This window comes from Berghia stephanieae, chromosome 14 (assembly GCF_034508935.2).
Source record: "Berghia stephanieae isolate SIO BIC M18660-M18661 chromosome 14, UCSD_Bste_1.3, whole genome shotgun sequence".
Taxonomy (NCBI): Eukaryota; Metazoa; Mollusca; class Gastropoda; order Nudibranchia; family Aeolidiidae; genus Berghia; species Berghia stephanieae.
The window spans coordinates 28,935,068-28,951,587 of NC_088373.1; the positions used below are offsets into that span (position 1 = coordinate 28,935,068).

A 16,520-nucleotide genomic window follows, 5' to 3' on the forward strand; every position below is an offset into this window, starting at 1 on the left:
AACCTCATCAGCCTCCAACAAAGAAGAAAAGAAACCCGTCTGTCATTCATGTTCAAGATTATAACAGATCAAATACCATCAATAAAGGCAGACTCCTTTTTCACGCCACGACCAAACAAAAGAAAAATCCGAGCACTCACTTTTTCCAACGACATAACCGAAAACCCTATTGAGAGATACGCCACAAAAAATTCGAACTGCTTCAAAATCCCACAGACAAGAACACAAAACTACAGAAATTCTTTCTTCATTAGAACTATATCGGAGTGGAATGGGCTGGATGAACTACTCATCATGGCACCACACCTAAACGATTTCAAGGCCCGACTGACGTGGGCCCGCGCCCAATGAGGACGCCGCTGAAATACAACCAGACCATTGGTTTCTTCAGCGCCAACCATACAGATACAGATTATATTCTCTAGATTTTAAAATAAAAATGTGTTTTTTTATAAATCTCAGACGAAGGAAATGGCTGATGGCTCATGAAACGATCCGTCTGAAATGATGCATGCTTGCTAAAGACGTATCGTATTGGTGCCACTGGTTGCTTTTCTTTTAGTAGTCAGGTATAGGAAAATAATGTTGTCCTTTTTTTTGCGAAAGACTGACGACATTTAGTCAGTTGATTCTGTTTAATACGTTTCAACAGTCTGACGTCAAGTCCGTTAGCTGGTTCTGATAAAAGAAAGACGGTACTCTTTATTCTCCATGCTGGCTTGAACTTTTCCAAACGTAACTGAATAATCTATCACTGACAATTCAATAAATACGTGCTGGGAAGGTATTTGTCAGCACTGACTAAAACGGGCTATGGTACTATTGTACTGACCAATGGACGCTAGCACCCATATCGTCAATACTAACCAACATGTGCTAGCCAGTAGTCAGTAATGACTGGGGCCCAAACCAATTTGAATTGATTTCTCGTTGCATTTTTAAATTAACTTTTGTTTGATATCTTTGACTGGGGATTTTCTTAAAGTCCCAAGTTTAACCCTCTCCTTACAAACCATAAGAAAATCATCACATTTGTTACGATTCCATATTTTAGATACATTGTAATGTACATAACAAACTTTGAAGACAAATCTCTGTTATAGGAAGACAAATCTTTGTTATAGGAAGACAAATCTTTGTTATAGGAAGACAAATTTTTGTTATAGGAAGACAAATCTTTGTTATAGCTGTGATAATTTAATGTTGTTTTACGAGTCAAGTCATTCTGGACAAACGTCTCATTGCTCTTGAGTTTAACATGTTTTCGTCTTGTGTAAGTATGACATTTCGAGGAAACTCCTAAAAACAGTCGGTAAGGAGAGAGTTAAGAGTTTTTGATAAGATGAAGGTCATTTTAATCCATATATCTTTGACGATCAAAAGTTTTGATTATTTTTTTTTTCAGAGTGCAGCGGCATGATGATCAATTTGAATTATTATTGATATTTGAAATGACATTTTCTGGCCAAAATGAAAAGGGTGTCTTGTCGGTGTTTGGCTCGCATGATTTTGAGAGAGTAAAAAAAAAAACAAAACAAACAAATAAGACTACTTTATATCGCAGTAGAAACTAGTCAGTATAGGAGGCCAATCTAGATTTCGGGTGTAAAATGTGTTCCACACGAAAAACAGGCGTCACATCCCATCCTACATGTTATTTATATGTTGTTGACTCCTTGTAAAGCACTTTAATCATATTTTGTGGATATTGGGTTATACAAAATCTCAGATTGTTTCTTTCTTTTTATTTTTTATTGATTTTATTCCTGTTTATCCCTGGAATAGAGAATAAAGTCACATTTTCCCAGGGATGAATGAAGGAAATTATATCATTTCATTTTTATTGTTTTTCCTTTCTATGATGCCAATGCCAGGACCTGTATAGAGAGACGAAGGCTCAAATGGTCTGGGTGGGCCTAAATGAAAAATCGAAAGGAATTTTCACTTGGTCTGTTGATGGAAGCAAAGCTGATTTATCTCTCTTGTAAGACCTTAATTTTTATCGTCATAATCATCAGCACCATCTTCATCGTCGTCGATGTCTTCACCACCACTCCACCACCACCTACACACCACTACCACCACCATCACCACAACCACCACCACCACCACCTCCACCACCACCACTACAACCATCATCATCATTATCACCATCATCATCGTCGTCGTCATCATCATCATCGTCGTCGTCATCATCATCACCATCATCATCATCGTCGTCGTCGTCGTAGTTATCATCTTCATCATCATCATCAGCAGCAGCAGCAGCAGTAGCAGCAACAGCAAAAGCAGCAAAGGCAGAAGCAGCACATCATTATCATCACCTACATCGTTACCACCACCATCACACCACCAACGTCACCACCGCCATCATCATCATCATCATCATCATCATCATCATCATCATCATCATATCATCATCATCATGGATGGGAAGAAAAGCAGATGGGGATCTCCAAAAAAATCGTGCCCCCTCAAGGATCGGTACTTGCACGATCCTTTTCAACATTTATACCTACGACCAACCTGAGCTCGAGAACAACCGGATGTTTCTATATTCTGATGATCTGTGTCTGACGTCCCCAGCCTCTGATTTCAAGACCATTGAGGAGAATAACAGATGCCCCGAAGACACTCTCTGACAACCCATGAAAAACTCAAATTTGTGCCTTCTTTTTAAAAAACCACTAAGCCAACAGAGAACTGAACATCTCCTGGAATTGGAACATATTGGAGAACAACACATTCCCCGTGTACCTCGGTGTCACCTTAGACCGCACACTTGTCTTCTCTCAGCACACAAAGAAACGAAAAGCAAAGGTGGCCACAAGAAACAACCTCCTAAGAAAACTGACAAACACTACATGGAGAGCAATCCTAGAACAGTCAGAGCAACTGCACTTGCCCTCTGCCATTCATCAGCTGAATACGCCTCACCAGTCTGGGCAAGATCCTGCCATGCCAAAAAGAGCCACTGCTTCCAAAACCCAGAATATAAACAGGAAATGAACTCAATGCATCCCCTACATTACCACAACCCAACGACTGAAGTCAAGAAAGAGCTTCATGACGGAAGAAAGCATAAACACTGACCATGCAGCTGTATACAGACTCTCCACATGAAGGGAGTCACACAAGTGAAACAGTTGAAGATCCGAGAGCTGCCCAAAGGAACTGAGCTCCCAATGAAAGAATAGATGACACTCAACAGAGCACGAGCAAAACTTATGCCCAAAAAAGACGATGGAGCGCACCCTTAGAGAATGCCAGGGCGGGCCCAGCTGCACCGATCATGATTTAAGAGTCTGCTCATCATCATCACCATCATTATCCCCATTTCCTCTTCTTCTCTTCCTCCTCCTCCATTTACATCTCATTGGTCTCCTTTTCCCTTTTTTCTTTCTCCTTTTTACTCATCCCGCGCTTCCTACTCTTTCTTTTTTTAAACCTTCTTCTAATATTACTACTACAACTGCTACTACTACTACTACTACTACTACTACTACTACTACTACTACTACTACTACTACTACTACTAACTACTACCTACTACTACTACTACTACTACTACTACTACTACTACTAACTACTACCTCTACTACTACTACTACTACTACTACTAACTACTACTACTATTACTACTACTACAACTACTACTACTACTACTACTACTACTACTACTACTACTAACTACTACTACTAACTACTATTACTATTACTACTACTACTACTATCTACTACTACTACTACTACTACTACTAACTACTACTACTACTACTACTACTAACTACTACTACTACTACTACACTACTACTACTAACTACTACTATTACTACTACTACTACTACTACTACTACTACTACTACTACTATACTACTACTACTACTACTACTAACTACTACTACTACTACTAACTACTACTACTACTAACTACTAACTAACTACTACTACTAACTAACTACTACTACTACTACTACTACTACTACTACTACTACTACTACTACTACTACTAACTACTACTACTACTACTAACTACTACTACTACTACTACTACTACTACTACTACTATTTCTACTACTACTACTACTACTACTACTACACTACTACTATTTACTACTACTACTACTACTACTACTATACTACTACACTACTACTACTACTACTACTACTACTACTACTACACTACTACTACTACTACTACTACTACTACACTACTACTATACTAACCCAACTACTACTACTACTACTAACTACTACGTACTACTACTATACTACTATTACTACTACTACTACTATTACTACTACTACTACTACTATTACTACTACTACTACTACTACTACTACTACTACTACTACTACTACTACTACTACTACTACTACTACTACTACTATTATGTCGATGGTCCGTGGATCAAACCTCTGAGGTCTCAATTTTCACGGTCGGCGGAACAAAACTTGTGAAGTCTACATAACAAACTTTGTGCACCACCATGTTTTATTTGGGCGGATCAGACCTTTGATGACATATCAGAATTAAATAAAACATGGTGCGTAAAGCTCGTATGTCGTGGACTTTAGAGTTTTGATCCGCCGATCGAGAAAATCGAGACTTCAGAGGTTTGATCCGTCGACCATTGATATTCCAATGTTTCTATGCATTTCCCCGACCGAACCATGCAAGCGTCAGTCAATCACCACCTCTCCTCCTCTTTCCAAATAGCAAAACTATCTATATGGATGGGACGGACAACTCGACCAGCAAATGTGGCGCTATTGACAGTAACGGAGAGTTCGAGGCCAAGTCCTGTTCCACTTGCCCATGTGCTTTCGCCATCTGCGAGAAAGGTAATAAATAATTAGCTCTGTCAGTGTTGGGGTCATGATAGCATAGTTTGACATGCAAAGGGACCGTGATTTTTCTCTAAATTCCCTGTCCACCCAGCACTGTTTGGGTAGCTGGGTCTGTTACTGTTGGACAGTATTGTGCAATATACTAGCGTCCTATCCAAAGGGTAGCTTGAAATTGCTATTGTCCGTTTTACTCTAAAGCAACCGGGCTAAACTCTAGCTCAATTGGCTGTAATGGATTACTGTCGGTGTCGGGACTTTAACCTTCACCTTACCAACTGTAGGAAAATCGTCACATCTGTAATGTTACAATGGGCGTTTTTCATTCTCGGGTTTCAGATCTTGTTACGGTCATTTTATTTGATCGATAATTGAAGAAAAGCTTCCACGACAAATGTTTAAAAATAATATGTTTCATAAGTGAACAGCTGTAGTCCATTTTCATTGTTATCTTTTTCTTCCACAGCCTTGCCGGGTAGCAATAATAGTGGTGTAGTGACATCATCTTCCCTGGTACAGATTCTTCTCTCTACAGTGTTTCTAGTGTTTGTGATTTATCGCCACTGATAGTAGGTGTGGCGTGACAGGCATATGTTTTGAAGTCTATCACCGAACGCAATTCTGGGCTTGATTTAAAAGTATTGAATGGACAATATTTTTGGGTTGAATGAATTGAGAGTACTTAAAGATATGAAACAGTACAGACGAAGCAAGAAAGAAAAGTACAAGAAGACCCCCCCCCCCCCCCCCCCCCCCCCAAAAAAAAAAAAAAATCAACCTACCGGTCCAGACTGGTTTTTAAATTGTCATTTTTTGTTCGGATGTCACGTAAATGTCGTATTTGTCCATGACCCAAAACTGACCGTGGTTACTGCATTTATTCTATAACGATTGATCGTATGTTTCTTTCTATGTTTATTTGATTGTTTTTTGTTGGTATTTTTGTTTCTTTTTGGTTTTGTTTTGAGTGGGTTTTTTTTCTGTTTTATTTTGTTGTTTACATTTTAGTTAATCCCAATAAGATTAAAGATTCTAATCTATTCGACAACGTTGTTACTCGCATGTTGTTTTTTTTTGTGAGTTCTCTCTCTCTCTCTCTCTCTCTCTCTCTCTCTCTCTCTCTCTCTCTCTCTCTCTCTGTGTGTGTGTGTGTGTGTGTGTGTGTATGTGTGTGAATGCTTTGATTGAGGAATGTAAATCTAGTTTCTTAACTCTCTCCTTACCAGCCATTTTCAGGATTTACGTCAAAACTTCACACCCAACTAACACAAAAATATATATTTTTTATCACTCAAACACAATAGCAGTAAACGTCTTGCCATACATAACTTCTTTAGCAAAACATGCTCTACAACACGTTGTTCATTTTCTTTAAATTTTATGATGTACAAAAGAAATTTTAATATGAAAAATGTCGGTTGTGTCGTAACGAATGTGACGATTTTCCTATAGTTGGTAAGGAGAGGGTTAAGGCTTAAAGTGAACTCCTTGGGATCAGAAAAAAAGTCCAGTATCTTCTCCTGTCTATAAATAGCTATGCATCTCTGTATCAATGATGTATGCAGCATTCATAGTCTTGTTTTGGTAACCTACATGCTTTTTTTTTTTTTGGGGGGGGGGGGGGGGGAAGCGGAGTGGGGGTTTGGCAGCAGCTTTTATTGGTCTTACACTATATTATATTTACATGTATATATATATATATATATATATATAATATATATATATATATATATATATATATATATATATATGTTATGAGAGTATATCCCGGCAGCCTCGTCATAACACTAACACAACGCTTGACCAGATGCTCTGCGGTTTCGGGTTCTTTGCCAAGCGCGTACATGTGGGACAGGTGGACTGATGAAACGTCGCTGCCTTTTAGACATCTTTTTGAACTTCAGCCGATTTGCCGCAACCCAATATCTCCTCTTGTTGCTTGAGAAGCCAGGCATCTTCACTCCCAGTTTCGATAATTCTACGAATTCGTTCAAGTCGACTTCCATCTCGTATGTGCAGCCCTGTCCAAAGTAAGAGAAGTCAAGTACAAGATGGGGAAAGAATACCAATAGAAGGAACGAAATTGACGTCGTTCAGCTCTTTGTTACTGTTTTTCTCCAGCCATTTTGGTGATTACTTCTTACCAAACCGTATCAATCCTATAAATATAAACGTTAAAGGTTACACATTTTTGTGTGTGTTGGTACCTTTTTATTTTTTATCTATCTCGGAAATAGTGTGATTTATTTTTTTAAACACACTTCGCATCAATATGGCGGAGAACAGTTTATTTGAATTGGATCGAGACTGATTCTTGTTTGTTTAAACCAGACTCTATTGGTTTTTATATATAAGATACATAGGACTAGAAAAGTCTGTGTTAAAATATATCGGCTGGCAACAAGGAGGTCAAAGTTCGATATCCCCATTCGAGGCGGGATGGATTTCTTTTCTTGTATATTTCTTTCTGCTTTGTCTGCCACTGTTTCATACACACTTTTTCCCCGATCTTTAAGTTAGATTTTAACAACTTTGAACATTTTGAGATTCAAATTCTTTTGTTTTCTTTTTTTTCTCCCCGATCTTTAAGTTAGATTTCAACAATTTCGAACATTTTGATATTCAAATTCTTTTGTTTTCTTTTTTTGCCTAATACATGTTCATCTTGACACAATGCCACAATGGAGTTTTAGCTCCATGTGCGAGCGAGACATCCAAAGTTAAAGACTGACAAGCTATTATGGGTTAACAGTAAACCAAATCTTTACCCTCCCTAAAAAATCGAAACAAATTATAAACACAAACACTGATATTGAAACATTGTGCAACTTTGTTATGATTATTTTCTACGCATGAAAGAGAATGATGCATCAACACACCATAACTGTAACCATTTTAAAGTTTGAGTCATATTTTATTTCGAACGATGAAAAGACCAAAGGAATTCGGCATTTTGAGAAAATGGCTTAGTCTATCACTGTCGGTATTCAAAACTCGTAACGTCACTTAAAATATAAGTCCGCAAGAAAACTCACGTCACCACATTTCATAACTTTGGATAAATTTTCGATAAACCGTGCGGACTTGGAATGGATTATAGACGTTATTAATGCATAATCGAATTTTTATGAGTATGTCTTTCTTTAACAACCATATTTTTATGGTATTTCCCCCCTCCCCCCTAAAAGTTGCAATGGAAGGTGAGCTGTCAAAAGTAGGAGCACGTGTTTTACCACGCGCTGTCAGATTTGTTTAGACGGCGTCGGGCGAATTGTTAGAGCTACATTTTAAAATCATGGGACACTACTCGTACAAAACTAATGATGTTGTCAGTTATTACTGAGTTGCCTCCCTTACACCGTAACTTTTTAAAATCCATTCCGATAATAACGCAGTTATTTTTTAATGACCCAGATGACTCAACGTGCTTTAGTCTCGTTAATTTTTAAGAGTTCCACGCCGGTTTCAACATTTTAATGTAATTTCAGTGCTCAACAAGCCAGCAGGAAAAACAATTAGATACGTTAAATTATTCCATTTCACCCTTAAATTTATAATACCACAGAGAACAGTAACACAGGTCCGAGTTTGACCCATATGTTTTGCAAGTGCCACTAAACCGCTAAAAAAGAAACATCACTCTTACAAACCGATTGCTACTTGCTGAGAACTGTCTAGTTATAAACAAGGATAGATAGCCCTTGGGAGATATTGGATTCCTTGTCGGTACATCGTGTCTCTTTTACGTAGTCATATTTTTTAATGTTAAATATATTTTGTAGTAAGTATTCGGGTGTCTCCTTTTACGTTGAATCCTGTTGCGTGTGTAAAGCGGCACGTTCATGTTTAGTCTCAAACCAGACGCATCGATAAGACCGCTCTTGGATTCGAATTCCATTCCCTGTTTAGACACGCCCCCCCCCCCCCCCCCCCCTTAATCTTACATTTTTGTAGGTGGTTTAAAATTAACATGTCCTGTTATTTCCCTGCTTCCTGGCGCTAAATCACATAGAAATGTAGTAGTTAAACTTTTAAAAACAAATGAGACTAAAAGAGTTTCAGTCATCTGAGTCCTTACATAACAATTGCATTGTAAGGTTAAAGTTAGTGTAAGGAAGGCGACTCAGTAATAATTAACAACCTCATTAGTTTATACGAGTAGTGTCCCTGTCAAATATCAAAGACAAGGGACACCGTCTTTTTGGGGTTTTTTCTCCCCCCCCCCCCCCCCCCCCCCCTCTCCTCTTCATTCTTTCACCCCTTCCTCCGTCTCTGACACCCACACCCCTTTTGCAAATAATCAACTAAAAGTCTTATGTAGTAAAAGCGGCTATCGCCATAACTTCCGCAGACAGAACAAGATCATGAAGATCGGTGGCAGGGATACCTTCTATTTTTTTTTTTTTCCCAGTCGAGAGCAGGTATCGGAAGGTCATTCCAAACTCGGAAAATATTATCAGGAAAGGACGAGACTCAATTAAATGACAAAGCTAGACTTGCAAATATGTCTATATCTATAATCTATGTCATTTCCTATTATACACAAACAAAATATATTAGGGTAAGTATTATTTTCAAAATATACATCATTCTCTAATTTTCTTCTTCTTTTTTGTTTAAACATTCCGACAACTGGAGGTTTTTCTTTTCAATCTTTTTTTTTTTTTTAATTTATTGATATGGGGGGGGGGGTATAGGTTGTTTGCTTTTTGGGGTTTTCCGTGGGTTTTTTTGTTGTTGTTTTTAAAAAAAAATAGTTTTGTTTAATGATATTTTTATAATAATATAATATACTTATATAGTGCCCATTAACCCACTGACAAGTGCTCTACGGCGCTTAAGGGGCGGTTTGGGTCTTTTCTAAAAAAAAATTTAATTACCAATATTGGGCGGTTTTAATCATTCTGTATCGAAAATTTTTAATTATCTTTGTTGATACCCATTTTGCGACCAAATTTGGGGGTCTGACATAAAAAAAATATAACAATCTTGTGGCAAACGTTCCACAAAAACTGATGAAGGAATGACCTCCATTTTCTTCCCTCTTGTCAACATTGTACTATAGTGTGTCACCATAGAAAGATTTTACGGCTTTAGCTTATGGAATTTTTATTAGAACATTACAAAGTTGAGAATCAAAATGTTATGACAAAATTGATGTTAAAAATTCAGAATTGGGATTATAATTCTAAATTCGCATATCTTATCCAAAGAAAATCTCTCTATGGTGACATAATACATTATCTCTGTGATAACTGTGAAAATTTTCAGACAATTTCATTGAATAGATTCTGAGAAACGTTTGACACAGTAGGACCCTTAGGAAAATGACATCTTGAGAAAATGGCAAAATAGCTTCCCGTTTTTCACACTTTTTTTTACTATCTGTACCATTTTCGACTGTTTTTCGTGCCTTTATAGTCTACTTTAAGAATTTGGACTTCAATTATATTATTTCTAAGATAATAAAATATAATTTTCCACTAGTCTCAAAATCAATTTTTCGAAGGATTTTCCTTATAATACCACCCCTTAACAATTAGACTAAAAAAAAACATACACACTAACACGCGTACACACATGCACCCGTACACTCAAGCCCACTTAATTAAACTTCTTCGCATACACATGGACGCGTGCGCAAACGCTTTACATCCACATTACTATACTATATACCCTCAAGTAAAACATATAAGGCGCATTAATTGTCAAAATATGCTCTTCTAAATAATTCAGTTTCAATTTAAACGCATCTAAATTTTCACTGGGTTATTTTTTATTTCTTTTTTGTAGTTGTTTTGGTTATTTTTTTATTTATTTTTTTTTTTGGGGGGGGGGGGGGGTATTATATGAATGGGAATCCCACAATCTAGGCGCTGTTACACTGAAGGATTTGTTGTGGAACAACATTATCCAGCTATGGATATAAACAGTGTCTTCTCTCAATAACACTGTAAAAAAAAGTATCCGAATCAATCACGGCATGAGCATGAAGCAGATATGAGTGAAGGAAATGCCAACTGGAGAATCGCTCAAGTGACAGTGTCAGTCAAATTACGAAGTGATGTGGTAAAGATGAAAACAAATCTACAAAGCATTCTAAGATTGTGTGAGTGACATAAAAAGTTAAAGACTGGAATGCTATTAGGGTAAACATTGACTAAATATTTACCCTCCCCAGCGAAACAATCATACAAGTTACTAATACAAACTGAAATTTAAACCTTAGTTAATCTGTATCGTTTGGTCTTCCGTTCGTTTCCGTGGTGATTAGCAGTGTTGCCAGGTGCCTTTTAAAAAATTCGCCAACTTTTCCTACGTCACCTGCGTCAGTTGGCCCAAATCGCCATTTGATTCAAAACACTTAAAATCAACAACAGTGCATTATCTCAGAATAAAAATTATGTTGCTAAACGCTATTCTTCTATTAACAACTGTTTCCTTTTTAAAAGCATGAAGATTCAGAGTTCGATTTTGTTTGAGCGGGAGTTAGACTGTCGGATATTGTTTTCACCTTCGGTTAATCTGAATTAGGTTGTGTTATATAGACCTAGACCAACAGTACTCTCCCAATAGGTGAAACTAAAAGTCAATTTAGGGGGAAAAAGGAAGAAATAATTAGACTTGATTGCTAAGGGGCAGCGTGGCTCAGTGGTACGGTCTTTGCTTCCTACCCGAAAGGTACCGAGTTCAATCACCCGCCGCTGCGTTGTGTCGCCTTGAGCAAGTCACATCGCCCTAGCTCACTTTGCGGCGCTGCTCTGCGGTTGACGCCTGGGTTATTCCAGTCTTCCCTTGGAATGGACCCTAAAAATTTCCCCTTGGGGATGAATAAAGGAAACTTTTTTTTTTTTTAATTATTTTATACTTTTACTATTTTAAAGGATATATACAGATAATAAAAAATCAGCTAAAACAAACAAACAAACAAAAAAAATCCGCCATCTCCCAAGCCATTTTCATCCCGCCACGCTAATTTGGCGGAAAATCCGTCAACCTGGCAATACTGGTGATTAGGAACTTTAGGAACCGGAACATGTTGGGAACAAAAGAGGTCTCCCATTTTTGTTCAGTTGTAGATATTACACTTTCAACTAAAACAGAAAAGTACATTGTATAAAATATAAATGTGGTTGGCTTCATCAAACTCTGCTAAATTATTCCCAAAATCGGGTTTCAAATTGTTCTCGTTTTGTTCACATTAGCGCATTAATTCTGAATAATTAACTTTAACTTGGTCTAAAAATAGATTGACAGTAATTTTTGATATATCTTACCTTTGCTTCATAAAATATACATATCTATACGTTATTTGATGCATGATCGGGCATTTATGAGTATGTTTCTTTTGCCACCTAACAACCACTTTTATTGTTATTTTTTCCCCTAAAAGTTGCAATGTAGGGAAAGCTGTCAAAGGTAAGAGCACGTGCTTTACCATGTGCTGCCAGATTTTTGTTTTGACGCATCCGCCAGCTTGCAGCTTCGAATTTAAAATCATGGGACACTACTCGTACAAAACTAATGATGCTGTCAATTATTACTGAGTCACGTCCCTTAGACCGTAACTTTTATAGTCACAACCGATAATACTGATATTATTGTTTTCGTACTCAGGTGACTCTAACTCTAACTTTTTAAATCTCGTTATTTTTAAGAGTTCCACGCCACTTTCAACATATTTAGGCAATTTCAGCGCTAGTACGCAGAAAAATAATAGATACGTTAAAACACTCCAACCGACGTGTACACGTTTTACAGGTCTGACATCCGAACCCAGTTGTGGGCCGAGTTTAACATTGTTGTAATGGACTCTATTTTGCGTCATTTTGTGAGACTTCCATTACAACAACGAGTCCATTATGAATTGATTTGTCAGACCTGAAAAAAAGTGCACGTCTACTCCAGCCAATAATTGAATTCTCCCTTGAATTTATGATAAAACACAGAACAGCCACACAGATACGACTGTTTTAGTCTCGTTTGTTTTTTTAGGAGTTTAACAGCTTTATGTGATTTAGAGTAGAGCCAGTAAGCAGAAATAGGACACGTTAAAATACTTGTGAAAATGTTAGACAGTGGGACTGGTTTAAACATACGAAAATGTAAGATAATAGGACTGGTTTAAACATACGAAAATGTAAGATAATAGGACTGGTTTAAACACGTAAATGTGAGATAATAGGACTGGTTTAAACAGAGGAAAATGTAAGTTAATGGGATTGGTTTAAATATACGAAAATGTAAGATAATAGGACTGGTTTAAACATACGTAAATGTGAGATAATAGGACTGGTTTAAATATACGTAAATGTGAGATATTAGGACTGTTTTAAACATACGAAATGTAAGATACTAGGATTGGTTTAAATATACGAAAATGTAAGATAATAGGACTGGTTTAAACATACGTAAATGTAAGATAATAGGACTGGTTTAAACATACGTAAATGTAAGTTAATGGGATTGGTTTAAATATACGAAAATGTAAGATAATAGGACTGGTTTAAACATACGTAAATGTGAGATAATAGGACTGGTTTAAATATACGTAAATGTGAGATATTAGGACTGTTTTAAACATACGAAAATGTAAGATACTAGGATTGGTTTAAATATACGAAAATGTAAGATAATAGGACTGGTTTAAACATACGTAAATGTAAGATAATAGGACTGGTTTAAACATACGAAAATGTAAGTTAATGGGATTGGTTTAAATATACCAAAATGTAAGATAATGGGATTGATTTAAATATACGAAAATGTAAAATAAGAGGACTAGCTTAAGCAGGGACAAAATTAGAATCTAAGAGCAATCTTATCGATGCGTCTGGTTTGAAACCACCCTTAAAGTCCCGCTTTATACAAGTACAGGATCCCCTTTAAAATAAGACACTCAACTACTTACAAATTATATTAAACACTGAAAAAATGTTTCGATGGTAATGGTACGAAAAAAAAAATGATTTACAACGGGTAAAAATTATCTGCTTGGGTATATCACACCCGATTATACTTCACTTGCTATTTAGGACCCAGACGACTCAAAGAGTTTTAGTCTCGTTAGAAAATGATAGGACCCGCTAAAGCACTCACGAAAGTGTAAGATTAAGGGGACTGGTTTAAACAGGGAATAGAATTAGAATCTAATAGCGGTGTTTGAGACCACCCTTAAAGTCCCGCTTTACACAATACAGGATCCCGTTTAAATTAAGACACTCAACTATTTACAAATAATATTAAACACTGAAAAAGTATTTTAACGGTACGAAAAAGGGAGATCTTTACAAGGGGTAAAAAGTCTCTGCTTGACTATAAATAGTCTGAACAGAAATGATGATTTACAGCATGTACCAATCAGTGTGTATGTTTGTAGTTTGTTTTTAAAGGTTTAATGGCACTTGAAACACTTATGGGTCATTTGAGCTTCAGGGAAAGTAAGACGATAGACTTAGAAAAAAGGGATAACAGTAGTTGGTGATAAAAGAAATGTACCTCTGTCAACCTGAGACCACCCAAAGACTTATACAACTCCCAGCACGAGAAATAAAGCAATAAGAATAGAATCAGTGGCTCCTAACACTAGTCACCGATAGAGATAATTTATAGGGGAAAATTTTATCGTTTGTTTTAGGAGTTATGAGGCACTTGAAACATTTTATATGTGATTTCAGGGCAATTAAGTAGGAAAATAATAGGATACGGTGAAGCATTCCAAGCAATAATTTCTCCCTTTGATTTATAATAGCACAGAAAACAGTGACACCGATGCGATTTAGGCTTCATTGCAGACCAAGTGGCATCGCTTATATTGATTTCTTGGTTGAATTGGTTAGGTGTGTATTTACATGTTAATAGAATTAAATTGTGGGAGTCTAAGATTACATGTAAAGGTTGAAGCAAACTGGTCGGACAGTTTTCTAAATCATGGGAAACTACTCGTACAAAACTAATGAGGTTGTCAATTATTACTGAGTCGCCTCCCATACATCGTAACTAAACATCACACCAAATTATACTGCATTGTTATTTAGGACCCAGATGACTCAAGTTTTATTCTTGTTAGAAAATATAAGATTAAAGGGAACTGGGTTAAACAGGGAATAGGATTAGAATATAATAGCGGACTTATCGATGCCTTTGGTTTGAGACCACCCTTAAAGTGAATAATGCCTCAGTACAATAGAACACGTTAAACAATAGACTAGCGTTATATCCAAAAGCAATTGCTATTTATTGTCTGTTTCACGATATAGAATTCGGGATAAACTCTCGCTCCATGGGACTAATGACTCTGAAAGACTACCAAAAAAACCCCGAGCTGCCAGCCCCATCTGATGAGAATGTGTACAATGGGACCTCAAAGGGGGGAGATTTCATAAAAATGGGTACAATCCTGAAATTGACGGAAACTAACCATTGTGAAAGTAAGAGGAAGGTATAATTTTATAAAGTCACACCGCACAAGCTCAATTGCAGCAACAATGATGTTCCCAAGACTATAATCCAATCATTTCAGAATTCTACCTCCCAGCATGAAGATCATAACTGGTCAAAAAATATATGAACATCCACTTGGTCACCAAGGTTTCTCAATAGGCTAGTAATAATATGAATTACAACTAAAGAAAACTGAAGTGACTCTGTACACCTTGGGGGAAATGCGTACAAGCGTACAATCGCTGAAAATGCGTACAATTCCGCATTTTTTGCAGTAGGTTGGCAGCTCTGAAAGCCCCCCAAAAAACAAAAACAAAAACCCAAAAAACCTGGTTTACAAACCTTACGGATGGGTGCAGTCTCTCTGGCAAACTGACTTTTCTGTACTGGCTGTCTCCACCCTGGTGTGAGTCAATTAAGTTATAGACGTTAAATGGCACTTACACTCTTAATCAATTTCAGGGGCTAAGAAAAGGGAGTTGATTCCAGGTGTAATATTTGTCGATGTGGTAATATTACATGAAAAAGTCTAGTTGAAATTTGAAGTAACAATAAACAAACTTTAATAAAGAATCATAGGCAAACGGTCAAATTTGGGTTCATTCGTAGAAGTCGTAAAAAACAGAAGAAGATCAATGCGCACCAATCCGCACAGGTGAATAATGCCTCAGTACAATTGAATGTGTTAACTCACTCAACCCAAACACCGACTATATCCGTAGTTTATCCGGGGTTACTTTTACCCCATGCCTCTTTATTACATTTTTCTGAGACAAATTATAGGCGTAGTATCAAAGCTTATGTTTTTTGTTTTTACGTGTTAATGATAGTTAATGGAAAGACAATGGCATACAAACAAAAATGAGAGAAGAATTTGAAAATGCACTCATGATACAAAGCCAAAGTGAACCTGATAACGAAAAATGTGAAAAACAATTTGATATATTCCAAAAGTGTGTCAAAGCAACTGCAGAAAAGCATTTACCAATAGCTCAAATAAACAGCAAAAAGGAATGGATGACAAATGAAATTCTAAACCTATTTGAAGAAAGACGAAAATGCAACAGAGGGTCTGCAGAATACCAAACATTGAACAACCACATTAAATCCAAATGCATCGAGGCACACGAGAACTATCTAGACTGGAAATGCTGCGAAATCGAAAGAGAATACAAACCCAACCCTCAACAAGCTCACCAAAGAATAAAAGAACTATCAGGGAAAAGGAA

The 16,520-nt window shown here is 36.9% G+C and overlaps 1 protein-coding gene across 1 annotated transcript in view; it reads left to right on the plus strand.

Moving 5' to 3' along the window:
* LOC144959412 (macrophage mannose receptor 1-like) overlaps positions 1 to 5,893 on the plus strand; it is a gene marked incomplete at its 5' end in the record, with an annotated part of 27,844 nt that extends 21,951 nt beyond the window's left edge. The window contains 3 exon segments of the mRNA XM_078891990.1: positions 1,875 to 1,984; positions 4,721 to 4,845; positions 5,315 to 5,893. Of these exon segments, the coding sequence (XP_078748116.1) occupies positions 1,875 to 1,984; positions 4,721 to 4,845; positions 5,315 to 5,415 (336 nt within the window).
* Between the last annotated feature and the right edge of the window lie 10,627 nt (positions 5,894 to 16,520).